This window comes from Sinohyriopsis cumingii, chromosome 5 (genome assembly GCF_028554795.1).
Source record: "Sinohyriopsis cumingii isolate HCF-2022 chromosome 5, ASM2855479v2, whole genome shotgun sequence".
Taxonomy (NCBI): domain Eukaryota; kingdom Metazoa; phylum Mollusca; class Bivalvia; order Unionida; family Unionidae; genus Sinohyriopsis; species Sinohyriopsis cumingii.
In genome coordinates this window covers 31332692-31360360 of record NC_142965.1, presented here as the reverse complement: position 1 = coordinate 31360360, position 27669 = coordinate 31332692, and the positions used below count along the sequence as shown (strand labels likewise).

General features: G+C 35.0%; 1 protein-coding gene across 2 annotated transcripts in view; it reads left to right on the top strand.

The window, feature by feature from the left end:
- The window catches only part of LOC149798881 (importin subunit alpha-4-like), a 61591-nt gene extending 35518 nt beyond the window's left edge, over nucleotides 1-26073 (top strand). The window contains exons 7-14 of one of the 2 annotated variants that reach the window (XM_089957799.1): nucleotides 3654-3868; nucleotides 4835-4966; nucleotides 7221-7277; nucleotides 14753-14857; nucleotides 16986-17057; nucleotides 18109-18271; nucleotides 22359-22450; nucleotides 24117-26073. In XM_089957799.1, the coding sequence (XP_089813925.1) occupies nucleotides 3654-3868; nucleotides 4835-4966; nucleotides 7221-7277; nucleotides 14753-14857; nucleotides 16986-17057; nucleotides 18109-18271; nucleotides 22359-22450; nucleotides 24117-24212 (932 nt within the window). In that variant the 3' untranslated portion in view covers nucleotides 24213-26073. Of the gene's footprint in view, nucleotides 1-3653; nucleotides 3869-4834; nucleotides 4967-7220; nucleotides 7350-14752; nucleotides 14858-16985; nucleotides 17058-18108; nucleotides 18272-22358; nucleotides 22451-24116 lie in introns of both variants that reach the window. The other variant, XM_089957798.1, reaches the window with a different exon arrangement.
- The last annotated feature ends 1596 nt before the right edge of the window (nucleotides 26074-27669 follow it).

Below are 27669 nucleotides of genomic sequence, written 5' to 3'. Positions count from 1 at the left end.
TGTCCATTGGAGAAAAAGACAAGTGAAGGTATGGGATTATTTGTATATAGTTGATGTACTTGGGTGTTTATTTTACAGATTTATTATGAAAAGAGAGAAGTATAATATATTTGCTGCAAAAATTGACAAATTATTGTGACTTAATCATGATGTGAACACTGACACGCACATGAAATAACTTCAGCATCAATAGTATTGGAGAATAAATTCATGTGACAATAAATATTGTGAAATTGTTGAAGTCAAGTTGAACTTTTTGGCAAGTTTATTAATTTTTCAGATGAATATTTTGGTTTATTTTATGATCATAAGTTGCACCAGGAGCAGTTTTTATGAGTGTAAATGTGTTTTTGGCCACCCCTGGACCCCCCAAAATGGGGGCACTGCCCCTCGAGACCTGGTTGGGGGAGGACTCCCCAAATCCCCCTTAAATATTTTCAGCTATTACTATGAAAGAACAAAATCATGTCTGGTTGTGGCAGGAGTGACACATACTTTATTTCAAGCTCTATGGGAACCTTATTGGTAATTCAGAAGGAAATAATGACTCTTTCCAGTATGGGTGTTAATGCAGTTTCTTTCTCAACACAAATCAATATATGTAAATATGTATTATTATTGTCTTTCGGTCAGTTTCAAGGCTAAGATCATCCTGAAAGGCATGGGTCAAGTTGGTATTTTAGGAAGACTAAGATAATGAATAATAATAAAGAGAACTATTCTGAATGTTCAGTTCATTGTGTCAGATATGTTCTGGCTTGGCCCATTGTTACATACAGATGGTGCTGCTGTGTTCTCAGATATAGTACACTCCAGAAGGACTAATGTTGATGTGTTATTTGCAGTATGGGCAAAGAATGAAATGCTTGCCTTTGCTGCTGTGCTTCACAATGTCAAACTTTTTCAACCAAAAGTTCTGAAATTTAGTTTTGCTGATCTTTTGCTTGTGATGGTTTATTTCTTTCTGAATCACTGTTGCATTTTGACTTGTTTATCTTGAATTCCCGAAAATTCGTTTTGGGAGAGTAGAGCATCCATACATGCCAACCATTACACTTTTGGCGTAATCGTTACGCTTTTTTCCACTAAATTACACGTAAACGTGTATGGGTTAACGCTTTTTCGGTATAGCCACCTTAAAAAAAAAATCAGTTGTTTGTTTTCTCATTTTTATTAACATCCCATTAATCCTACAGACTGTATTTTAGAAAAGACGACTATGTAACTACAATATAAGAGTACGCTTGTCCGTGCACTTTCCTAACAGTATTATGTTCTATTTATAGCAACTATCCTATTACCCAGAAGCATGCTGGTTCTACTTTCAAAGTTTCGACCTTGTAATTCTATTTATAGTAGCTGTATGGCTTAGTGAGGAGAGAACAGACTGGTTTTCTAATTTTTAAACTTTTCTCGCAGATTCTTTTTTCAAATTTTTATATAGTACAGAAGCAGTCTATAGGTATTTGGTGCTAAAAAGTACAATTTGTTTTAGTTGATGTGTGTATGAGAGCAAAAATATCTCCTTTCAAATAATTTCAAAAATGGATTAGAAAAAGGCCAAAAATAAACGAAACAACAGAATCCTCCAAAGATGAGGACACGAGGGCAGCATCACGTGACATCTATTGCAGGCCGTGTGGAAATAATTTTACTATTTGGCGCTAAAAGTCATCAGATGTATTCTAGTTGATGTTTTTGTTTTTTCAAAGAATTTCACAGGTGGATCAGAAAAAGACCAAAAAAAACAAATCCTTCAAAGATGAATACATGAATGGCAAAATACAGCGTTCCATTCTCGGGCACAGGGGCTCGTATCATTGCTTAAAATTGACCTGTCATACATGTACTATATGGTACATGTATGACAGGTCAGTTTTAAGCAACGATACGAGTCCCTGTATTCTAGGGCAGCATCATGCTCATTGCAGTCTGTGCGGAAACGATTTTAATATTGGGCATGAGGGTAAATTTTATGTGGAGAAACACTTGAAGACAAAGAAACACATCGAATTAGCTCATCTTACGAACTCCAATACTAAGGTAACTTCTTATCTACAGCAGAACTAGATTGCGGACATGAATGTTATAAATCCAGAGGTGTTATTTACCGAGTTCTTAATAGAAAGATAATGAAGATCTTGCTATTGGTGCAGAAGCAAGAGAATTCATAGAACACAATTCTACTCTAGCTGTGAAGGTGTTTTATGATAATGTTAGAGATTATTATGCTACAGCCTGTGATTACATGCTCCAGAAATTCCCCTGTGGAGATGAAGTGCTTTTAAATGCTTCATTTGCTGATGTAAATGAGAGACAGTCAAAAAGTGTTAGATTCTTTGTCAAGAGATATCCCTTTCTATTACTATCCTTGCCTACCTTGTGTCATCTGGAAGGAGAATTCCTGCAGTATAAAGTTGGGATTCTACCTGACAATATACTTAATGCAGATAGAGTTGATGTGCAGTGGCACCTTATTTCCCAGCTAAAAGACACAATCACTGGAAGATATAAATTTCCTCTTCTTTGTCAGGTTATGAAAGGAATATTGGTTCTTGACCATTCTAATGCTGACTGTGAGAGATTGTTCAGTATTGTTAACAAAAATAAAAGTGAATTCAGATCCAGGCTCAGTAACCCAGTACTTTGTGCTATACTGGTGTGCAAAACATTCATGGTTTCAGCTGGTACATAGTGTTTTAAAATGCAACGTGAAAATCTTGCTTTCGAAAGCTAAAAGTGCTACATATGAAAACTTGCAGCAGTAAAGGATGTTAAAAGACGAGAGGGGCAAATAAATCATTGTTTATTGAATTTTTAGCATGTTATTTGTGGATTCCTGTTTTTCTGCTTGGATTCCTCTTTTTGTCCACTTGGATTACACTTTTTCCTTGTCAGGGGTTGGCATGTATGAAGCATCATTCCCTTTGAGGGACTCTGGGTGGTTATTGTTTGATTAAAGATTCTTTGTCATGTCAGCAAAGTTGTAAAATGCCAGAAGTTTTAGTCAGACTCTCTTATGTCTATCATCTGCATACTCCCTCCCCAAACAATTCTATAGAATCCAAGATCTTCCCAAAAGAAGTATATAATGGGAGCTAATTTTTGTATGCCAGAGTTCTTGTAATGAGACATAGCTATTCACTTGTCTGTGGAAATCTTGATTAAAATCTAATGTATCATCACTGACTTCGTTATCCAGACATTAAAAAAAAAACTTTTCTTTCTACTCGGATGATTCATATTCTAAATTATCAGTTCCTTGAATACTTTGTCAGGAAAGACTGCTATATTGTAAGTGTATCAAGGTGCCAGGCATGCTGAGTACCACAATTAGTGTAGCATGTCAGCTGCTTCTATTACGGCCTTTTGATAACACTTTTAGTTAATGTACGAGTTGATATGTTGATATGGGTAATTAAATCAGATTTATAGTCTCAACTTCATCTGTTGAAAGTCTGTTTTTAAATACAGGTAAGTCTTTCTTTGTTTAAGTTCAAACTTAAATATTTTATTTTTGATAGGCTTTATAAAATGTTTTTGATGTCTGGAATTTTTTTATACAATTAAATATTCTTACACATCTTTAAAATGTGGTGTCCAGTAATTTGGATATATCAGGTTATTGTGGTTTACTTGATTGTTTGTTGCAGGTGATGGTCCCCAGTGCAGAGACTATGTCATTACTCTTGGTGCAGTAAAGCCTCTTCTTGAATTCATCAACCCAAATATTCCACTACCCTTCCTTCGGAATGTAGCTTGGGTGATCGTCAACTTGTGTAGAAACAAAGAGCCACCACCGCCAGTGGAAACAATACAGGAGATACTGCCTGCTTTATGCCAGTTGATACACCATACAGATATCAATGTAAGTTTCTGCTTCATTTTCAGCCAGTCATGCACCTGGTTGTCTAAAAGTGAGGTATCTGCTTTCAAGCTAGACCATCATTGACAGCCATGAGGTGGGAAAGCACTAGCGTAACATGTAGCTCTTTAACATCTGGAAATTCTTGTCATTTTTGCCTGATAGGGGTTGGAAACACATTTTTTTGTTAAAAATCCAAATGCATCTGCTTCCAAAAGATACTGATTTAGCCAGAGCCCTGGTTGCAGTTGGATTGGTCTTCATTAGATCACATGCCAAAAAGTCTAAATTCTGAACACATATATTGTTATAGAATTCTTTAAAATTAAAGGTTTGAGAGGAAACAAAACATAATTTATGTTCATTATGTTGTTCCCACTTAGCAACATAATGCAGCAAAATAAAGTTAGAATTTTTATTCTGTACACAGAAGTGACTTTACCTGCCAGTTTATAGGAATATAATCAAACTTGTTTTGTGTGATACATTTTGTGGTTTTGTATATGATTTTCTGATTTTGATGTTTTTGGAGAGTCTTGAAAGGGAAACAACTTTAGATTTAGAAAATGCATGTTTTATAATCAAAAATGTTCTTTAATTCCTTTCAGTATTGGCCATATGTGAACCTTGAAAAAAGTAATTTCATCCTGGAAAAACCTTGGAAATGACCTGGAAATTTATCTTCAGAAAAGCATGGGAATCATATAAATGACTTCTCAGTGATCACTGTACAGAATTTAATAAATGTGACAGAGCTTTCTGTCTTTGTACAAATGATGCTGCCCTCCATTACATATGGCTGCCATCACCAAAAGTAGAAAAGAAAACTTTAAATGGTTTTTTTTTTTAAAAAAAAACCCTGTACATAGATTCTGATCAAATTTGATAGAAAATACCCTGGTCCAAATGGTTTAAGGTGTATACATGAGGTCTTAATTGTAACTGACTGTAAAGGCTTCATCTTTTCAGATACTGGTAGATACAGTATGGGCATTGTCATATCTAACAGATGGTGGAAATGAACAGATCCAAATGGTGATAGATAACGGTGTTGTTCCATTTCTTGTTCCATTGTTGAGTCATCCAGATGTGAAAGTACAGGTGAGTGTACATTGAAACTTTATCGAAGACTTCACTTTTGTTTGAAGAAGTAGAGGGAATCCTATTCATTAGCATTTTTGTTACTTGTCAAAACAAAAGATTTCAGATAATTAAGTTTTAGCTGTACTGGTCATAGACCAGAACGAGCTTATGGAATGATCTGTTGTCCATCATCATCCATCCATTAGCAGAAGTTGATAATCACTGCAGCTCAAAAACTACTTGAAGGATTGCAATGAAACTTGACAAATTCATCCCATGGTCTAATTTGTCTTAATTGAAAATAGTACTGCTTGAACATCCAATATGGCCAACAAAGCAGCCATCTGAAAATATTGTTATTGCTACTTCTTCTTAATGGATGGTCATAACTCAACATAGTTTTCTCTGAAACACTTCTTATGATGTCTAGTAAAGTAATACTGCCATTGGCTTTTCACCTGAAGACTTCTTATGTCTAATTGGTCATAAATCAAAAGGTTACCCGTAGTGGATTCAGTATGACCACCACAGCAGCCATCTTGAAATTCTTGAGAATTTGTTTGCTTCTTTCAAAGAATTTGTAAGAGAACATGTGTCATATTAAAAATTGGATGATGTTGATTGAAATTTTTAGACACTATGATAAAACTTTATATCATTGTGTCATTAGCCACTTTGATTGCAACTTTATTCATGTTCTGCAAATAAAGGCCTTTTCTTTTGGTATTTTCTAGTAGAAATATGTAAACTACACCTGCCCCAAACCCTGATTATAAGTGGGTTTGAGAGTTGTCTTTTTAATCACCAAGACCTGCCTTGTATTATTTGTTGAAGGACAAAGTGACCAACGCTAATTAGGGTACATTTGATTAAATGGCTGTATTTGAGTGCTTGCTATCACAGTGATAATTCAGATATGCATGGACCATCAGGAGTTTGACTTCAACGAATAGTTTACATCAAATAAATGTGCCATCAAAGAATATGGACTGTGCTTATGATAGGAGTATGTACATTTGGAACTTTGGTCTAAATGCTTAGAATTAAATATTCGTGTGTCAACAGTGCAGTACACCAAGAAATCATTTTCTGTCTATGGTTTTAGTCAATTTTGGATTGTGTAGAGTGCAGTCAAAAAATTTTCATGGAAGGATTAGTTTAATGAATTGGTGAAAAAATAACTATAATATTGCTACTATATATTTATATATGTGCCATTCAGTTTGAGAACATTCCAATTTATCATTTCTTTTTGCTATTTCCCTCTTTTCAAAAATGTGTCCTTGTCTAAAGTGTACAAACAGAAGTAGAGATGAAGGATTTCTTTCATGACACATAATGTACATATGTGTTAGTTGTCAATATTATAAAAGAAATTTCATTATCAATTTCTAACAAACATACAGTTATTGAATCAAGTGTAGAAAATGAAAGAAATACATTGGTATTGGTTGAAATCCTTCAACACCTTTAAGATTAGTTTAATATGGTTTAGTCTTTCGTATAAGTAAGATATATAAAGTTTATATGTGGCTTCAAGATAGGGACTCCATTTAGTATAGACATAAAAAGACATTTTAGGAACTCAGTTATCATGTTTAGTATTTTAACCTAGGTCCTTCTGATTACATGTTGATGACTATTATATCCTAAGTCTTTTGATGCGGTCCTGTCTCTGGTTACAAAATTTGTTGTGACATTATTTTAACCAAGGTTTTTCCTCTGATTAAGTAATTTGTGATGGCTGTTAGACAATAAAAGCATGTATGTTTCCTGTTGAACTGTTTTTAAAAATAAGGTAGGTAGGTAGTTTGTATTTTTTTAAACATATATTATAATGTTTGTTGTATATATAATATGCTAAACACTTCAAGTTCTGGGCTAAACTGGCTCAGTTAGATGTACAAATCACTTACAGGAGTTTTTTAATTTGTTAAAAAAAAATATTTTAAATATATTTACCTTGTGGAAAAAAAGTGCTAAGGTTGGCAACAAAATACAGGGATGGTCAGCTGATTGGAAACATGCAAAGTTTTATTTTTGCCTTACATTCTTGGTCCTTTCACAGATTGCATGATATTTGATGACAGTATTTTATCCTAGATATTTCCTCCAATTAACTTATTTATGATTATATCCATAGTTTTTTCTCTAATTGCATGATTTATGATTATTATATCCTTGTTCCATCCTCTGATTACATGATTTGTGATGACAGTATTCATGCTTTTCACAGGGACATCATACTGAGTACTCTTTTCATTATTTATAGACCGCAGCTCTGAGAGCAGTTGGAAATATAGTGACTGGAACAGATGAACAGACTCAGGTGGTGCTTAACTGTGATGCTCTTTCCCACTTCCCTGCTCTCCTCACACATACAAAAGAAAAAATTAACAAGGTATAGTTTAGTTCTCTCATGATAATTATTGGAAATGTTGGCCCGCTTTGTTGATGCTACCTTACTAATGCAAATTATTATTCCATATATGTTGTTTCACTGAGAGGTAGATATAGAATGACAGATAACTGATTCTTTACCGCAGTATCATGCTTAGATCATGAAAGCAATAGAGATTATTGCAGATACGATGACCAGTAAATAGTAAGCTAAATCCACAAAAATCTAGATAAAGTCAGACAGTGAAACTTACAGTGAAGAATTTTACTGTGAAGAATTTTACTGTGATGATCGAAGAGAAAAAGCAAATAATTATCACAGCATGGAGAAGTCACTTCAAAACAGACTTTGCCAAGACTGATGACCGAAATGTTGGAGCGGAACAGAATTGTAGACTTTGATTTCTCATGTGCTGTGAGAGTGTGGTTTGGAGGCATTAAAGAGGAAAATCGTACAGTAATGATGGTTATTTATTTGGTTTTTCATGCAATTAAGGTGTAAAATATACTGTAAATGATATCTCATTTTATTGTGAGGCTGGCCTATTATAAACACACCATTGGTTCACTTACTCAATTGAGGGGTGCCAATTGGTTCAGTTTATGTCAAACCTTCCTGAGACACTGCCAGTTATTATTATGTTGCATTGGTTTTCCAGACTTTAGCTCCCAGAAAAAATGAATTTCTTCCTCCAGTTAGTAATTGGACAAAAATAGTCAGTCTGATACCTTAGTCACTTCCATCAGTTGGATTATTGTCCTTTTTGCTTGCACTTTCTGCAGCAGTACACGTGTCTGGGAGTGCTTTAAGTATTTGCATTTTCTAGTGTGATTTTTTTAAGCATATTTTTCTTCAAACATATTCATTTCAGTGTTGCTTTAGACTTATTTGCAACAGTCAATGCATTCTTTACATTTATCTCTCTCCCCTTTTTTGTTTTTGGAGGATTTTGTGCACACACAAGGAAGTGTTGTTTCTACTTTAAGAGATATTGCCAGGGTGTGCATTTGCGTAAATCATGCAAAATTTGTATGAATTTGCACACTTGGAGACCAGTGATGCATGAGAATTTGTGCATATGAAAATTTACTGTCCACAGTATACAAATTTTATTCAGCCATTCACCCTTAAAATGTTTGACGTGACACAAGTCCTTGCAGGTAGAAATATCATTTGTCATGTTGTGTCTTTTTTCGTAACTGTTTACACACCTGGTTTCTTCAGCTTGACATGAGTGGTTGTTATACTGAATTTGATTGGTTCAATATTTGTTTCTTTTCTCATCACATTTTAGCCTTGCTGGATCTTGTGCTACAAAGCCATGTATCCCTGGTATAGTGGTTACGATATGAAATAAATGACTAAAACTAAAATTATTACACATGGCATGATGGGGAAACATTTATTTTCACATGTTAAAATATAGGGATATATTTTTTAATATGTGAAATTATAGGATGAAAAGAATATAAAAATTATTTTGCCAGTAAGTATCTATGTTTCACACTTAAGTATATAATGCATTATTTTATTATGGACTTACCAGTTAAATAACCTTGAATGAGTAAATTCCCTGTTTGGAGAAATCTGATCTGACTCCTCAAAATCTGACTAACATGAGGATGAATCTCACAAAAAAGAGACAGTGCAAGTTCCCCTCGACAGGATCATACAGATACTTTCCATCAAAATTAGAGTGTTCAGCAGAGATTTTCATGTCTTCTTTCCTCTGCTTCTCTTTCATGGGGACAGGGACTTAGTTCACCTAGAGAGACCATATGAGGCTCCTCCAGATTGTGCAGATAGCAAGCTGGAGACCTCACAGGGACTCCATTTCAGCTTGGAATCTTTTGTCACCACCTGAGTTGGTGGCTCGGTCAGAACAAGTTTCTGGCTTGAGTTCCAATACACATCTCAGCTGTCATTCGCTTGTATATGGATGCCTCAAACTCATGTTGGGGCACTCACCTAGATATAAAGTGGGGTATTCATTTAGGATTTATGATCTTTGGAGGATTCATGATATGCACAGCTAGATTGCATACATGACCAGTGTCCACTGACATTGGAAACATTCTTATTCATTGTGTCAGCTTCCATCCTGTGAGACAGAGGGGTGACATGAAACCCTCAATGGCTGCCATAAAATTCATGTTACAGTTCCACTAGATTGAGTGGAGGCCACTTGCCTTAGTGGCCATCCGTCAGACACAGTGGACATCCATTATTCATAGTGTCAATAGCCTCGTGTCCACATCCATTGTACTGAGAGTGGACAGTCATCTGTAATCAATGCATATACTGTACTTTTTTTTTTTTTTCAAACCAAAAAGTGGTTTTAAAAGCAGCTTATATCTACTTCAGCACAATGTAGTCTCAGTTGTCAGTTTTCTGTTCATCTGAATGAAACCTATGTCCCCCAAACATTTTAAATAAATAAATACAGATTGAATTGTCCAAACTCATAAATGGCTGAACCATTCATGTGCCCCCCCCCCCCCCCCCCGTAAGCTTAATCAGAGTGCTACTCCATTTGCAGCATATACTTTGTGGTGAATGATTGACATTTCAGTCTCCTTTCACCAATCTGCTTATTCACAGCTATAGATAGCATAAAGATGTTTTGCCTTTGGAAGAAAGAGGTGGGTGGGTGCAGGGCTCGAAATTAGCGGTAGTCCGCTAGCCCGAGGCTAGCAGATCTCCTGTCGGACTAGTAAGTTTCATAATGTTAATAGCCTGATGGGCTAGTAAGTTTCGGTTATCAATAGTCACCGTTTTTTTTACGCCATTCCCTAATAAAGACTTGACTTAGCAGATGTTCTGTAGAATCTAAGCTGTGGCCATTGTAAACACAGTCATAAAATATTAGCATGAGAAGATGAAGTCAATTTCTGCCTCGGAAAGGTGCGTTTCTATAACAAGAATCCATCCGATTTTGTGCATTTCACTTAACAGCACAAATTATGGTCCTGTCATTATCAACGGAAGTTTGGTAATTTATCCTAATTAATCTGATAACGAATTAAATGAAAAAATGACGTGGTATCGCACTTTATTCACTCGACCACAGTAACAAACTTCAAAGCTGTATACCACACAAAAGAACACGGCAAAAAGTATTCAAAGAAATTAGTTTGCACGTTTTTTTTGTTTAAGGTTCTCTTCTTTTTTGCTTGCTACCAAACCGCTCCAATAGTCACAAACAGGAAACTACATATTTTACATTTCCATCGAAATAATTATAAGAATTAGATCAATTTATTATGATTACGTTATTGACACATCCTTTCCATACAATTACTTTTTCTATGATGATAAGAATAGTTTTTATATTTTTCCCTTACAAGAATGAACAAATAATTAAATACACGTGGAGATATCCAAGCAGAATGCTGTACATTTGTTGGGAATTAAATCTCTGAGCATGGGCATCTAAGATTTGAAAATTTTCTGCCTTATTATTAATTTCAACAATATATTGAGGTTCGATTAATTAGGAATAATTACCAAACTTACGACTTACGATACCGTAATTGGAGCTGTTAAATACAACACTCCGAGTGTCAGATGGCTTCATTTGATGGGAACACACCTTTTCCAAGCTGAAACTAACACTATCTTCTGATGCTAATATTTTATAACAGTGTTTACAATAGCCACTGCTTGGATCATGCAGAACATCCACTGAAGTTAAGTCTTTGTTAGGGAGAGGCCATTTAATTATGGGAGGGGGCAAAGACATGTGCTTTGAAACATGTTTCTTGGTCTGACTTTCTTATATAAAGGACAGTGTGCCATTCCTTTTCTTGCTTTAAGTAATTCGCGTCAGCTGTACTATAACATCTCGTATTTCAAAACAAGGCACAATTCCCTCCTTATAAGACAGGCAAAATGTGGCATTTGATACTATCAATGATAGAAGGTGTTCAGCCACCAGCAAAAACGCAAAAGTTGAATGAGAATGATGAGGAATAGTTCTTATGATCGGGAAAAAGGTAATGGAAAATTTCAGAAGAAATGGACAAAAGACGGAATGGCTGAATTATGACGAGGAACGGAACGTTATATTGTGTAACTCATGTACGCAATTCACAAAAACAAACACACAGAAAACATCCAGTTTTGTTGCGGGTTGTTTGAACTTTAAAATTGAATTGGTAAACGTACATGAAAGCTGTGTGACATTGTTTTGTGAAAAGGACTAGTAAATATTTGGCAGGACTAGTAAATTTCTCAATATACTAGTCCCTCTGGCTACAAAGAAATTTGTGTTAAATTCAAGCCCTGGGGTGTAGAGTTTCATACTTTTTAAGTATCAAAGAACATATACTGCACTGAAAATATAGCAAGACAGAAATGATGAAATTGAGATTTAGGCCAGGATATGCGTGTTGATTGCATGTGTATGTGTGAATTGTGTTAGAGATGTGTGGGTTTTGTATGTGTATGCATGGATTTTGTTTGAATGTGAGACTGTATGTTGTTTAATGCTAATGATTGGGTGCCAGATATTTTATATGATTGACACCGAAGTGCATCTGAGGTCTTACTGACCTATGATTAAAGCTGGAAAGCACTTGATTATTGGCTTGGCTCAGTCTCATGTGCACTCTTGCTCTGTCATAGGAGCAATTGAAGCTGCACTTGTCTGATCTGTCTGATAAAGACTCCTGTAAATTGACATCTTTGACACGGCATTCAAATTCAGAATTCAGTTTGATGGAGGGCATTAGGGCATCAAGGCCTTTCAGTTTATATAAATGATATGTCTGCTATCAAATATGGCTACATTACTGAAAATATGGAACATTATTGAAAATATGGAACATTATTGATGCTACTTCTCAAAAACTGAGAAATAGAATTAGATCAACTTTGACAAAAAGCATCCTGTTGTTAGGATCTTACAAAAATTTCAAAAAAATCTTTAACACCAGTGGTCCTAACTAGAGTAAATTTGATAGAGCTTAAATTGCATTGTGGTAAACAGATTAAGTTTGCAAATATATTATGCATCTGAAGATTAAGATGTTGATCACAGAAAGAACAACATACACTTCAGACCAATAGTTGAACATACATTTCCTTGTATCCAGAAGATGGAAAAATTTACTAGTCTTATTGAAATTTCACTAGTCCTTTCCACAAAACAATATAGATGTATATAACAATACGTTTTATCTCTTAAATTTCATCATTCATAATTAAGAATTATAAATGTTGCTTTAGAAAAGCACTAGAGTCACTTGTGAATATTTATTACAAGAACATAAGCAAAGCAATGATGTAATTTCCAGAAATTAAGTGCAAAAAAGATGACTGAGTAAACATCCAGAAAAAAAATCAACTGAACAAGAGAAAAAGACTTAATTCACCCATGTCATTATGTTTCATAACTTCTGATGATATAAGGCTTTAATCATTACACTTATGATCTAAGGCTGTAATCATTACACTGATGATCTAAGGCTTTAATCATTACACTGATGATCTAAGGCTTTAATCATTATACTGATGATATAAAGCTTTAATCATTGCACTGATCTAAGGCTGTAATCATTACACTTATGATCTAAGGCTGTTATCATTACACTGATGATCTAAAGCTTTAATCATTACACTGATGATCTAAGGTTTTAATCATTACACTGATGTGAAAACAGGGCAATAAGCTCTCTCATTATGACAGTATCGACATTGTAACTGGATAAACCTGAATGGATGCTTGGATCAATTGACAACACAACACAGTATGATGAAAGATGGAAGTTTATGAAATGAATTAATAAAAATATATATACACTACAAATACAATGATTCTTTCACGTTCTAAACATAATCTCATTCAATTGCTTTATCCAAACATTCACAAATAGGAAAACAAAAAATGATTCATATATTCAAATGTATGATAGTAAGATTCGTATAATCTCACATAATGGAAGTGAGATTCAAATAATCTTGTGGAATGAAAATAAGATTCAAATAATCTGATGGAATTAAAATAAGATTCAAATAATCTTATGGAATGAAAGTGAGATTCAAATAATCTCATGGAATGAAAGTAAGATTCAAATAAACTGGTGTAATCAAAATGACTCAATTGAAACAACAATCATTTGAAGCAAACATATGACTCGGTCATTTGTACAGCTGTATGATTCATAAATATTTGTAAAAGTAAAAAAACTTGCAAATGTGTCCAATGACAAACCACACAGTTCTCCCAAATTCTTCGGTTGGCCCACACTTGTATCGGCCACACACACTCTTCATGGATCCACCATGTGCACAAGTTTACAAATTAGCGGTTTTGTCTTCTTATGGCCTTGATGGTTACATTATCTTCCATGGCCATATAGACATGCAGATGGCCAGACAGACAGCCTGATATACCCACACTTACAGAACACAGTTCTCCAGGATTGGGTTGGCCCACTTGTATTGGCCACACCCACCCTTCATGGATCCACCATGCACACATACATATGTACAGACAGTACACAGTTCTCCTGAATTTAATTGGCCCACACTTGTATTGGCCACACCCACCCTTCATGGATCCACCATGCGCACAGACATACATATAGACATATATACAGACAACCCTATGGCTGGAGAACAAAAATGGAGAACATTCGCTCCTTGACAAGATCCAAAAGACCAGTGTGTCAGTTAGGAAAGAAACTTGCCTTAAATCTACAGGAGAGTGAGTATTGGTAAGGGTAAAATACCCATGCATACCGTGCTTTTAGTGTCTCTCACCGCAAGCGATCTGTGACGAGATACATGCTAGTTCAGTTGCTTACCTAGAAAAATAATTATCCATCCAAGATAATGTTGTACACATGTACGATGAAAATGATCAAATCTTTCAAAGGCGAAACCAAGTCATTTCTTGCCTTGTTCTGTGACAGACATTGTGTGATTTTTTTTTACACCAGATGTACAAATGACACAAACTTATCAACCATACTTATTTCCTTTAAAGATGGGATGGTTAGCCATCTAACAAAGTTAGCAAAGATTTACGAAGTCTTGTTTTGAAATACGATAAGTCAATTTTAATTGTTTTTAAAATCAGGGGCAGCAGTTGAATCTCTGAGATTCATAGTTAGCTCCAAGAGTACTTGGACATTGCCCAATCATTCACAGTTTTGACAATTATATGATAGCAAATATAAACCGACTGGTGACAAATGGAACTATACTACTGATCGGACTATTCAAATTATAAAAAGTACTTTGACTACGACTAATTTCTAGCCCTGTACTTGAATCAGGGGGATGCATGTGAAGGTAAATCTGATTCTAGGTTGTTGACAATTATGTGTGCCATGTATTAAACAGTGTGATAAATGACATAAATGTGCATATTTATACTTGATTTTCTTGCCCTTTAGGAGGCTGTATGGTTCCTATCTAACATTACTGCTGGCAATCAGCAACAGGTCCAGGCCGTAATTGATGCCGGGCTGATCCCACTAATAATACATCATCTCAGTAAGGTAAGATAACATTTCATGGCTTTTTATCATTTTAATCCTCAGCGGTCATGGAGTAGTTTGATTACATCAAACAAATTCTTGCTACTGGATTTGTCCTCATAATATAGATTCCTAACTGGAGACCATGTAGATCCAGATCTGCTGGTGCTTTATAAGATGATACATCTTGGTGAATGCTGTCTTTGTGTTGATGGCCCTTTATCAAGGGCAAATACAGTACAAGACATAGCTCAAACTGCAGCAGACTTGTCTTTATCTGCTTTCTTTGGGAGATAGAGAAAAAGTCTTTAATGATATAATTTCTATAACTGACCTCCTTCCATTGTAAAAAGTTGAGTCCATTAGCAGATATTTCTGTCCCATGACAAAATGTGTGCTCTTCTTATAATGACAGTTTGAATAGACAAGAACTATGGACTGTGTTCACATATACAAAGTCTTTGTGAAATCCTATTAGTTATCAAATATGTGTTAAGATTTACATAAAATATTTGAGCAAGAAATGATTTTATAATAAAACAGGAATTTGTGATATTACATGTTGAAAATGTACATAGTTATTTTTGTATATATATAAACTCGGAAGTAATGGTATTAGATTAAAGCTTTTTTCAGTTTTCATTCCTCAAACCCCATGGCATGCTGTTTACTGACTGTTACAGGAGATTGATTTGTTTCTAATAATAAGGTTTTTTCCAGATATTTGTTTTTCTGGTCTTTTTGAACTGGAAGGAGAAATCAGTAAATGTGAAGGAATGTGAAGGAACAGAACTCAAATTATAATACTGAGCACGCATCATTTATGAGTCATTACCTCCCTCGATATAGTTTGACAGATTCTGTATCAATTCAAACAATACTGAATCATTTCATTTGAAAATGCTCATAAATTTTAGTTGTGAAGATATTTTCCTAAAAGTATTTTGTAAATTTTGTAATCCATTTTCTTTCAAGAGTTGAAAAGAAAAAAAGAAAAATTTTAAAAGATTATAATTAAGATTACATGTATTTTGAGGAACATGGTTATCATTATATTGACCCCTCGGATCCCATATTAATCTAGTTTTATCTGAATTCTCCAGGTCATTTGTATTCTCTATTGTATTGATGTAAATTAGGGATATTGCTTAAAATGTTTTCCCAAAAAATGTATAGTTCATTACAATATTGTTGTGTAGTTGTCTAAGGGTATTAGTATGGTATGATTGTTTGATACTTTTGCAAATTGACTTGATGATATTGCAATTTTCCATGTAATAGCAAAGATCCACATTTATCCTTGTATAAAGTATTGACAGATCAGGGTCAGTGTTGTTTCCATTAAATAATTCATAGAACAATATCAGACTCTGCTTTGTCAGCACATTGGATTACAGCAGAACAGTGTCTAAATTGTTCCAGTGAAATAATTAGTGGAACAAAGAATATGGACCTTGCTTTGTCAGCACATATAATTACAGTAGATCAGTGTCTGCATTGTTCATGTGAAATAATTAGTGGAACAAAGAATTTAGCCCTGCTTTGTTTGTACCTTATCATTGTCCAAATAGTTCATGTGAAATAATTAGTAGAATAGAGGAGTTCTGAACTACTTTTCCAGCGCATTATCAGGATTTACATTATCCCAATGAAATCATTAGTAAAACAGAACAGTTATGACCCAGCTCTTCCAGCATATTATCAGGATTTACATTATCCCCATGAAATCATTAGTAAAACAGAACAGTTATGACCCAGCTCTTCCATCATATTATCAGGATTTACATTATCCCTATGAAATCATTAGTAGAACAGAACAGTTATGACCCAGCTCTTCCAGCACATTATCAGGATTTACATTATCCCCATGAAATCATTAGTAGAATAGAACAGTTATGACCCAGCTCTTCCAGCACATTATCAGGATTTATATTATCCCCATGAAATCATTAGTAGAACAGAACAGTTATGACCCAGCTTTTCCAGCACATTATCAGGATTTACATTATCCCCATGAAATCATTAAAAGAACAGAACAGCTCTGACCCATCATATTATGAGGGTTTGTCCTGATTGCAGTTGGATAAGTTGGATACATGTTATATATATATTTCACATGTACTTGATTGCCATATTATTGTTTTCACAGGGAGACTTTCAGACACAGAAAGAAGCAGCATGGGCAATAAGCAATCTGACAATTAGTGGGCGAAAAGAGCAGGTATGTAAACAGAAATGTTATGATCTTTGGTGTAGTTAAGCTTTAGTTTGAAGCATGCCATCGATTAAACTTTTTGCATTCAATGAAAACATACTGTTAGATGGCACTGTGTGATTTGGTACATTTGATGCATTTTTTCTCAGCTGTGACAAATGTTGCAAAAGGCAATACAATATCTATTTGTCCAGCATCAGCATTTTGGTAAAACGGTTAACAGATTTTTTTAAATTGCAATCTCTTGTATTGCAGTACTATCAGTTGTTGCCATGGATAAACTAACATTTAGATACAGTGAAGATGTTTGCACTGATTTGAAGGTCAAAGGTTGGTTCATTCATGTTTTTCCGGTGGTGGGGTGGGGTGGGAAACAGTTACCATGTGTCTCCTGGTAGGTGTTAGACTTTTAACCATTCACTTGTGTAGATGGGCCAACTTTAGAAATGAAAATGTGAAGGGTCAAGGTCACAGTGAATTGTTTAGCTTTTGGAGCAGATTGTTTAGAGCCATACAGACAGGTGATATCTTCAGTTTCTAAACAGGGATTGTTATCAGTCTTTGGCTCATTTACTTAGCAGAGGAATGAGATGGTTGAAAGGTCAGAGATCATTGTCATGGATTACTTAGTTGTGTGTTACTGTAACTGCAGTGACTTCACCACAAATGAGAAACTAACATTTTCTTTTGAAGAACTTTATAGCCGCTGAAGCAAAATGGGATGCAGCTCAGATCAGTTAAAAATAATAGACATAATTTTTCATGAGTTATTTGTGCTGATTATTTTATGTCAAAATGTTATGTAAATTCCTTCCATCTTTACATTTTAACAAAGCAAAAATTTACAGTTGGTTTGCTGATGCCCATAGAATCTGTGTGTGTTTGGTGTGTGTGTGTGTGTGTGTGTGTGTGTATTTTATGTATGTTTTCATCTATTTTCAGATGCCAATAGGAATTCCTTCCAATAATTGTGTTTTATCTTTTTTTGCATTTACTGGGTTTCTGTTTGTTTATTTAAATGATTTATCCACTTATCTGTTTTACAACTTTTTTACAGGTCGAATATATAGTCCAACAGAATGTAATTCCTTCTTTCTGTAACTTACTAAGTGTAAAGGATACACAGGTAGTCAATGTGGTACTTGATGGTATCAACAATGTCCTCAAAATGTGCAAGGATGACACAGAGAGTATATGTCAAGCCATTGAGGAATGTGGAGGTATGTAGCTTTCATTTTCTTGTATGAAGCAAAAATATCACCAAAAAAAATCAGCATTTTTTTTTTGTGCATTGCCAACGTTTTGTTGATTTTTTAATTCCCCATCCAAAGAACTTTTGTGGCAAAATATAGAAATGGGTTTCATCTGTCCATCTTTCCATCCATTCATCACAATTTCATCTCTGGAGCATAAATCCAAAGTGGTTCAAGCTCTCTCAATGAAATTTGGTAGAGATATTGAACTAGTAGTCAAGCAGTGTCTGTTGCTATTCATAAATCTTCAGGTTTTTGTTGTTATTACTTTTAATTTTTCTAATTGCCATTTTGTGTATCCATGCATACATTGCCCACACTTTGGTTTTCATGGCACAACTCGAAAACTGTTAAGTTATCAAATTTGGTCCGTTTAATATGATAGTGGTGTAGATCTTGGTTTTGCTATTCACAGTTCTTTGGTTGAAATATTTTTAATGTTTTCATTAATTTTGTGTTCATTCAGGTTTCAGGAGCATAATGCCTAAACCATTCAAGAGTAATGTGTGAAACTTGTTATACATATTATTATTGCTCAGGATATGCCATTTGCTATTCACAGTTATTCATTGTCAGTACTTTTAATGCTTTATGTCGCTGGCCATCAATCCATCATTTCTTTTGTCCATGGCAAAACTCCAAATCATTAAAGATACCTCTATGAAATTTGCTTCTTATATCAAACATGTGATGTATAAATGCCTTTTGCTGTTCACAGTTCTTCAGTTTAAATAGGTATAACATTTTCGTCCATTTGTTTATCCAAATGTCTAAAACTTATACATTTTCATTTCTGAAGCCTAATTCCAGAATTGTTCAATGCATCTTACACTTGGTATATAGTATCAGCCTAATAGCCTGTTGCTGTTGAGAAATCATCAGTTCAGGGTTTTCATTCCTTCTGTCTATCCATCCAGGGAACTGGATTTGCTCAGTTGGTGGAGCACTGGATTTGTAATCCAGCATGGGTTCAATGCCCACACAAGCCAGCCTGGATTAGCTGCCTCACTGTGTCTGGGGGAAAGGCACATAGCTTCCATTTTCTCAGTTTGATATAGCTGGTAATGTGTTAAAAGTGCCATTAAAACCAGACACACACACATCCAAAAATAGTAAGCAACAACTATCCATCTATGCATCATTCAGTTTTTTTTCTGGAGCAAAAGTCAAAAACTTTAAAGATATCTTTATGAAACTTTATGGATGTACTAGACCCCCCCCCACACACACACACAGTATCTAGACGTTCCTTTTACAGTTGTGAAGTCATCAATTTCAGTTTTTGTTTACTTGGCCATAAGGCAATTGAGCAGTGGTATAGCCCAGTGTCCATTGTGTGTCTGTCCATCAATATGCTATTTATCACTCTGGAGCCAACCCTTACAACTTTGCCATAAGTCTTAAGGAAATGACCCTTAAAATATGGACGGAAGGAATAAAAGCACAAATTAGGGAAATATGATTATTTGTGATAAAATCCAGATACTGGCTTGTCTGTGTTTGATTCAGATCCAGATTTCATATTAGTTTCAGTGGAGTTGGTCAGGGAACCAGGTCAACTTGGCAAGAATACCTCAGACACTTTAAACTGCACGTATTTTGTGATGCAGAATGTCTCCATGATCAAATTGCTGTGTTTATTTGAAATTGGCATCCAAAAAAGCGATACATTTTCAGGACAAACGGGACAATAAACCTCTTAAACAGTATAGAAAAATAAAAGGAATATTCAGATTCTTGTGGGGAAAAGCAGGAAGGGCAACAATTACATTTAGCAGACATCATGTGCTGACTTGAGTATGATGATTCCCTTCACTACGGCCCAAAGGAAATTTAAATTACTTTTTTTTTAAAGGATTATATTAAGTTGAGAGATGGCAAAAAACCATTGAGCTCCATAGGGTTTGGAACTGCAGTTTGTGAAACTGAACTGGTGGTAATTAAGGTCCAAGTAAATTTCACAGATGTTTTAGTTTAACACTATTTTTAATGTAGCTGCATCAGTCTTAAAACACACTTAAGGATTTTTCATTGTATGTTTTCCAGCTTGACAATAGCAGTACGTGATAATTTGCTACACCTTACTGAAAACTGGTAAAACTTACGGGGAAAAAATTTGACTGTTTACTGTGGTCCTGTTAGTGATGGCAGATCTGCTCTGGAGGCTTTATTTTTTTTAATCTGATTTCAGTCAAACTTTGCATTTTGCATCTGATTGGTTAAAGTTGTTAACACTCTGGAGGCCATACCTTAGTTACAGTTTTCATTAAACATTGAAATGCAGCTGTGATGGAGAAATTAACTTTTCTTGGCATACTTTTATTGTGTAAATGAAATGATTAGATTTTCAGGCCTTTACTACAGTTTTTAGGGTTTTTTCCTCACATTTTTTGAGCATTTTGGACTTTGACAAGTTCTACAGCATAAGACATATCACCCGATATTTTTGTTCTGGGAGGTGATGGGTCTTACTGCCTAAATAACGGCACTGTGTAGCATGTTTTGATGTCAACTAACAGTATATGAAAGTAAAATTTTCAGAAATATCACACACAACTGGCAACCAATAATGATGCTTTCCTACAAAGTCAAATTTTAACATTTTTGTCAGATTTACTTACCCGATGTATTTTCTCTTATAAATTCAAATTCTCACAAAAGAAATGGACATGTTTTCAAGTTTTGTCGGCCTACATTTCAGTTGGCTGAAAGGCGATGAAAGCTGGGAATGCCGAAATTGGGTTAAGTTGAAATATTATTCTTTAACGAAACGAATACAAAATATATTACGCCTATTGGAACTGTAAAATGTTTCATTTTGTTTAAGAAACATCTGCCACATGAATATACTTAAACATACTTCAGCATACCTCAACTACCGTCGCATTGCACCAAATTCAAATGTATGTCAGTGGAACATGTAAATGTGTCCATTTGCTAGTGTCATATTTTCATTCCACTAGGATAAAGACAGCACAGTAAGTATATTAATTACACATCAATTAGTTGAAGAGTGTCGATAAATGTGTGAGATATTCCTGAAACTTTGACTCCTCATTCCGATGTCAACGACATTGGATTGGAACATGCTATACAAGGCCATTATCTGGATAGTAAGACAAATCACTAAAACAAAACCAACATGTGCTATGTCTTACATTGTATGACTGGACTTTGACATGAAAAGATTGTTAGCACAATTAAGCTAACACTGCTTGATATAACTGAAGATAAATGAAATTTGGTATGCGTGTTAGTATGCATTAATAGGTGACCTGATTAGATTTTCATCCAGTTATAGCCGATTTTATTTATTTTTTTAAATTTAGACTGTTGATCTACATGAGTAAGATGAGGGCTTGAAGGTTTGACAAATGCAAATCCAGTTTTAATAAAGTATTTCTCCTTTGATCTAAAAGCTTTGGCAAAATTTCTCACAGGTTATTGAATAAACTTTTATGTTTTTTCTTTCTTTCATTACTATTTGACAAAGGTACAGATGGAAATTGACTTGGATTTTGAAAGCAGAGTATTACTTTGTATCTGTACAGTATACAAGATTCTATTTTGTGTAGAAAAATGTGCAAATTTGAAGTTTAGAAGTCCTTATGTTGATTCCCATAACTGATATTTTTTATGATAAAATGCCCAATTTAGAAGTTTAGAAGTTCTCAGTGTTATTCCCATAATTGCAATATTTCTAAACAGCAAAGATTCCTGGGTGATTCCCATGATTACAGTTTTTCTGAACAGTTAAATGCCCAATTTAAAGATTACAGTGTGATTCCCTTGGTTACATTTGTATGTATATTTAAATGTCAATTCGATGTTTTATTACAACATGAAAGCCATGTTTGTTAAAAATTTTTTTTAATGGATTGGAAAAATCAACTTGACTAAAGACATTGAAAAATGATAATAATTGACTTTACAGTAACACTTAATACTGTATGTACTCATTTCATCTTGGCTTTGGCTTTTCTGCAATTATCTATATATGTCATTAATTTATTTTAAATTGGCAGTGGAATAATAGCTTTATCTTCTTTTTCAGGTCTGGACAAGATTGAAAATCTACAGAACCATGAAAATGAAGAAATATACAAACTAGCTTATGAAATTATAGACAATTACTTCTCTGGAGATGTGAGTATAAGATTTTGTATGTATTTTCAAATGTATGTCAGTTTTAACCTTTTATGCACATTCACTTATTTTAGCGGCTTCAGTTTTTGAAATGAAATAAATACTTTTATTTCATTTGCACTGGCAATTTTTTTAATGAACTTTTGCTATATGTGCAGCTGAATTGCTTTTGTTGTTTATGACACATGCGTGTCCAAGTTCATGTCTTTGACCATGAAAGGGCATTTGAAATAAAAAGATCAAGCATTACACTGGCTTTCAATTTTAGCAATGTTTGTGTTAGAGATAACTGTGTTTGCAGAGGCTGGTATGTATAATATTTTGACACAAATATCATGCAAAGAAATATAAGCTTTGAATGTCGTAATAGAGAATATCCAGGTAGTAATGCATTTTGCCTCAAGTCGTATAATACTGGAGAAATATTTTCACAATTTTGAGTGTGAAAATGATTTATTTGTGGCCTAGTCCACTATACATTAACAGTCAGTAATGGCCACAGTAATAATCAAATGCTGTGCACTGAACAGCTAAACAGAAAATGTTAAATTTGCAAAACTTAAAGCAGCATTTTCAACAATTCACTCCGTGCAAGTATGCAAGTGATATATTAAAGCCCTGTTGTCGGAAATGCCTGGACAAAAGTGTTATATTAAAGCCCTGTTATCAGAAACCCCTGGAAAAAAGTTTATTTTAAAGCCCTGTTATCAGAAACCCCTGGAAAATGTGTTGAAGTTTAACAGAATCCTGGCAAGAAGGCCATTTAAATTTGTCCACACTTCCTTAAAAAAAAATGTTGAATAGAACTTGACCAATTTTGTTAGAAGAGCTGTGTCATCAAGACCTTACAGATTTATGTGACTGATACTAACATATCAACAATTATAGTTATTTCTACCAAAAGAACCCTTTTTTTAAAACAATCCTTGAAAACCACTAAATGTAATTGAACCAGATGTGACAAAAACGCCTGGTTATGAAGGTCATTAATGTTGTACAGACAGTGCCAGTCTATCTTCAAATATGGCAGCTGGTGCTTAAAACAGATGAGAAGCTTGCTGTGCCTTCTAAAAATACCACTCAAAAGAATTAGACTAAATTTGACACAAAGTCCTTTCAAATTTGTATCAGTTATGCTAGTCAGGCATTAAATATGGTAACCTCTCCTCCTAGATGGGAAAAAGGATTCAATGCACTTGAACTAAATTGGACTAAGAAAACATCTCTGGCATAAAGGCCCTCAGATGTGGGTTAAGATATGAAAGCAGAAAGACCTTGAAATGATTTTTTTTTTTAATATGCAATGAATAGAATTGTACAAAATCTCCACAGAAAGTATCCTACTGATCACCAACACTCTTGGCAACTGCTTTGGCATTTGGCTGTTAGGCAGTTGCAAGGCATGGTGAGTGGTCTAATGGCCACTTAGGTCTCTTGTTATGCCTGCACTACATCAGATATGGTGTTAGTCTGTATTCATCCTTGCATTTGCCCATGCATCCATTTATTGATTGGTACTCCTTTTAACCATAACTTTAAATGTTATTGTCTCACAAGTAAGTTCATGTTCTTTGCAAGTGCATTTTTCTCATGCCCATACTTATATTAAATGCATGACCTACATTTTTATAATTTGTACCTGAATGCTGGTTTTCCACTGTTTCAGATTGAAGATGACCCATCATTGATTCCTGAGGCAGATGGAGAAGGATACCACTTTGACCCCAACTCCTCCATCCCGCAGGAGGGCTTCAAGTTCTGACTAGCCACTGGGAGAGAGGAAAGAGAGACAAACTCTGTGAGAGAGACTACAATGGGCTCTGTGGATGATACTTTCGCCTGGTACTGTCTGGGAATGAACTAGCATCCAAGACATAGTGGACATCAGCCAGAGCCAAATGCTCAGATTCATTTACCCAATCAACCCAAACCACAACCACAATCTCCTGATTCTAATCAATGGAAGGAGTGTTGCGACAGTGCTGCCCCTTCCAGTTTAGAGTGGGCTGTGAGGAGTGTGGGTGAGAGAGCGCGAGAGGCCATCAGAAATTCAATCATCAAGATGGAGAATTACTGCATCATATTGTGGCTTGGGAGGGTGAAAGTGGGTGAGAGAGGGGCGAGAGAGAATTAATTAACAAAATCAGAGAGACCTGAGTTTTCACATTGTGCTGAATTTCTAATAATTTTTTTTATTATCCATATTCTTGGTGAAATTAAAATTCATCAAACGGTGCTTTGGATCATCAGTAATTATGTTAAGGTTGGTAAAGGACAACTTTGCAAAAAGCAAGATAAAACTTGTGAAAATTGGCAAATGTGAAAATGAGAGGTTTTCTCGTACACTGTTACAGAGTGAAATATCAGATGTATACAATGCTTTTGAACAATAATGCTTCATCAGCTCTATTATCGATTACATCCAGATTATACGGTTTCCATCAGGAACTGTTAGATATTTGAAACTTGGATCTCCAGATGTGCGACCCTTCAGGATGTGTCCAGGATGTTTTAAATATTTTTATGGAGAGAAATATTCAACACCATGGGCGAAGAACAATTTGATATACCTGCAGTATTGATATATCAAATGGCTTTGTGCCACACTTTTAAAGACGTGTCATTTTCTGGAGCAGTTAACTGAATGCTTGTTTAATATGTTAATATAAGTGTTTTAAAAAATTATGGAAGTTAGGTAATCACAGCTGTAGGAAGACATTGTACTCATTTGCATTGAATTTAGAACTGCAGATGTTTAATCTTTACCATGGAAATCTGATCTGGCAAAATCTATTTTGTATATGTTCTCAACCAATGGGATTATGTTCAATTCTAATCCACCATGTCTTTCACAATGTGTCATAATCATGTTCGATTCTTAAAGTAAAATCTGACAAATTGTCTAATGCATTTCAGCAAAATATGAGGGATGTTTTCATGTGTTTGACAATTATTTGATTTTACTCTATCCCAACAAAGACTTGTCAGGAAGTGCAATGTAGGATGCAGTGGTACACTGTATGGGCCCACAAATGCAACTACTTTCACTCTCCTTGGAGTCCTTTCACTGTATTTGACCCCCAAAAAATGATTTTTCAATATAACGAGACCAATACTAAATACTTTCTTTGGTTCTGATTAGCCAGTCCCATTTCAGTACATCCAGAAATGCCCAGATGACATGTTTCATGGTGCTTGTTTCAAGTACAAAGCATTCTTTTGCATTGTATATTACCATAATCATTATTAATGTTGCAGCAGTAGGACTACATTCAAACTTCTCCAGCTGGCTTAGCCATTGTTCTCCACTGTTAATAAGGAGGAGGGTTAGAGGTAGATTTGTATGTGGAGCAGTATCAGTGAAATAATCCACTGACTTCATGTTTGGAGTAGCTGATAGTGCTACATAGAATTCAAGGAATATCGGTACTTAGCAAGATCATACAAGTGGGAGAAATTTCTGTAAATTGTGAACTATCAATATAACATTCATGTATTTTATGGACTGTTACACATGAATTTATGTACTTAATATTTTTGCCATTCCGGTGAGGAAGGGGCAATAAAACTTCATATGTTATGAATGCTTCTGATGGATAAACTAATAAAATAGCTTCCACACAGTCATATCTTTTTCTTAATCCATACATTTGTATACTGTGGAACCTGGCTAAAAGTGACATTGATGTTTAGAAATAACATTAAATGAGGGGAACATAGTAACATAATGGTGAAATTTGTTTTCAAAATCTGTCAGGTAGTTTTAAGTTGTGAGCAAGATAGATAACTTTGTGTTACATTCTTTTCTGATTTTGATCACATCACAGAGGAGGAATACAAAATTGTGAAATATTTCGTTATGGAACTTAAGACCCTATGCTCTCACTTTTTCTAAATACATTTTAATGGAAATAAGACACTATCTGCTATTATTGCATTGCTTGCTTTTGTATTTCTAAACTTTTGGTTTTTGCCAGTCATATACGTTTTTGTGTTTGTTGTTTTTCCACCCAGTCATTGCATTCAGTATATTTATTTTGTGTTTTATTTCCAAATTTTTAAATGCAAGTCGGGCTTTTGTTCATTGTTCCCTTTCTTAGGAACTTGCATTCAGATAATTGTTCCAGGTTATCTTGTTTTGGGTAAGTTGTTGTCTTTTTGAGATATATGTCGTAGTGTGGGTAAATGCAGGCACAGGAAAGCTCTGAGGAATACATACACCACTTGCCTTAAATGCACTATAGTATTCTCACCATCCGGTTTCTTTGTAGCCTCAACCGATTTTAAAAACAGAAGGCATCAAGGATATAACAAATGCACAAAACTTAGTCCTTTCATACATTCTTTCTGCCTTCCCACCTTTCAGAATAATTATGTTGGTTTTCCACCAAATCAGGATCTCCATGTCACAAGCTACAGATTCTCCACCTTCAAACTTGTCTCATTTTGAAGGATTGATTTGCCAAGACTAGTTTTCAAACAATTCTACCAACTTCATCAGCCAAGCTAGGAAACAATCTTCTTCCATTGTTTACAATGCCAAGTGGAGAATCATATGTAATTGGTGCAGTAGGAAATGCATTGTTTTTGGCCATCAGCCCCCCACCCCAACGTTGTATTCAGCAGTGCAGATGTAGCAGTTGAAATGAAGCTGGGAATGGGGTGAGTGGAGGTAAAAGTAATTTTATTTATGTAATTCCTTAAACTGTTGCAAAGATTCCCTCCATCCCTCATTCAGATGTGCTCTAGTCTCAGTCCAAGTCAAAAGAGGAAATTATTCCATATATTTGCTGTGACTAAGAAATCCTGCAGCCCATTGTGCCGTAGTTCTTCACCAGATTCTCTACCAGCTCCACATAGTTTTCAGCCTTGTGATTGCCCAGGAAGCCACGAACCACTGCGACAAAGCTGTTCCATGCTGCTTTCTCCTTACTAGTGAGCTTCTTGGGGAATTCATGCACCCCAGAATCTTCTTTATCTTTGGTCTGACGAAGACACTGGCTTGGACCTTTGCCTCAGACAGCTTAGGGAAAAAGTCTTTAAAGTACTTGAAGGCCCAGTTTGATGTGCAGTGGTGTCATCAGCACCTTCCTTTGGTCCAGCAGTGGCTCCCACTTAGACATTGTTTCTACTCGGTCTGCTGTGGCCAGTCCCGCCTGTGGTAGTGCGCCTTAGTGTCCCTGCTGTCCCAAAGGCAGATATATCAGGGAAACTTGGTA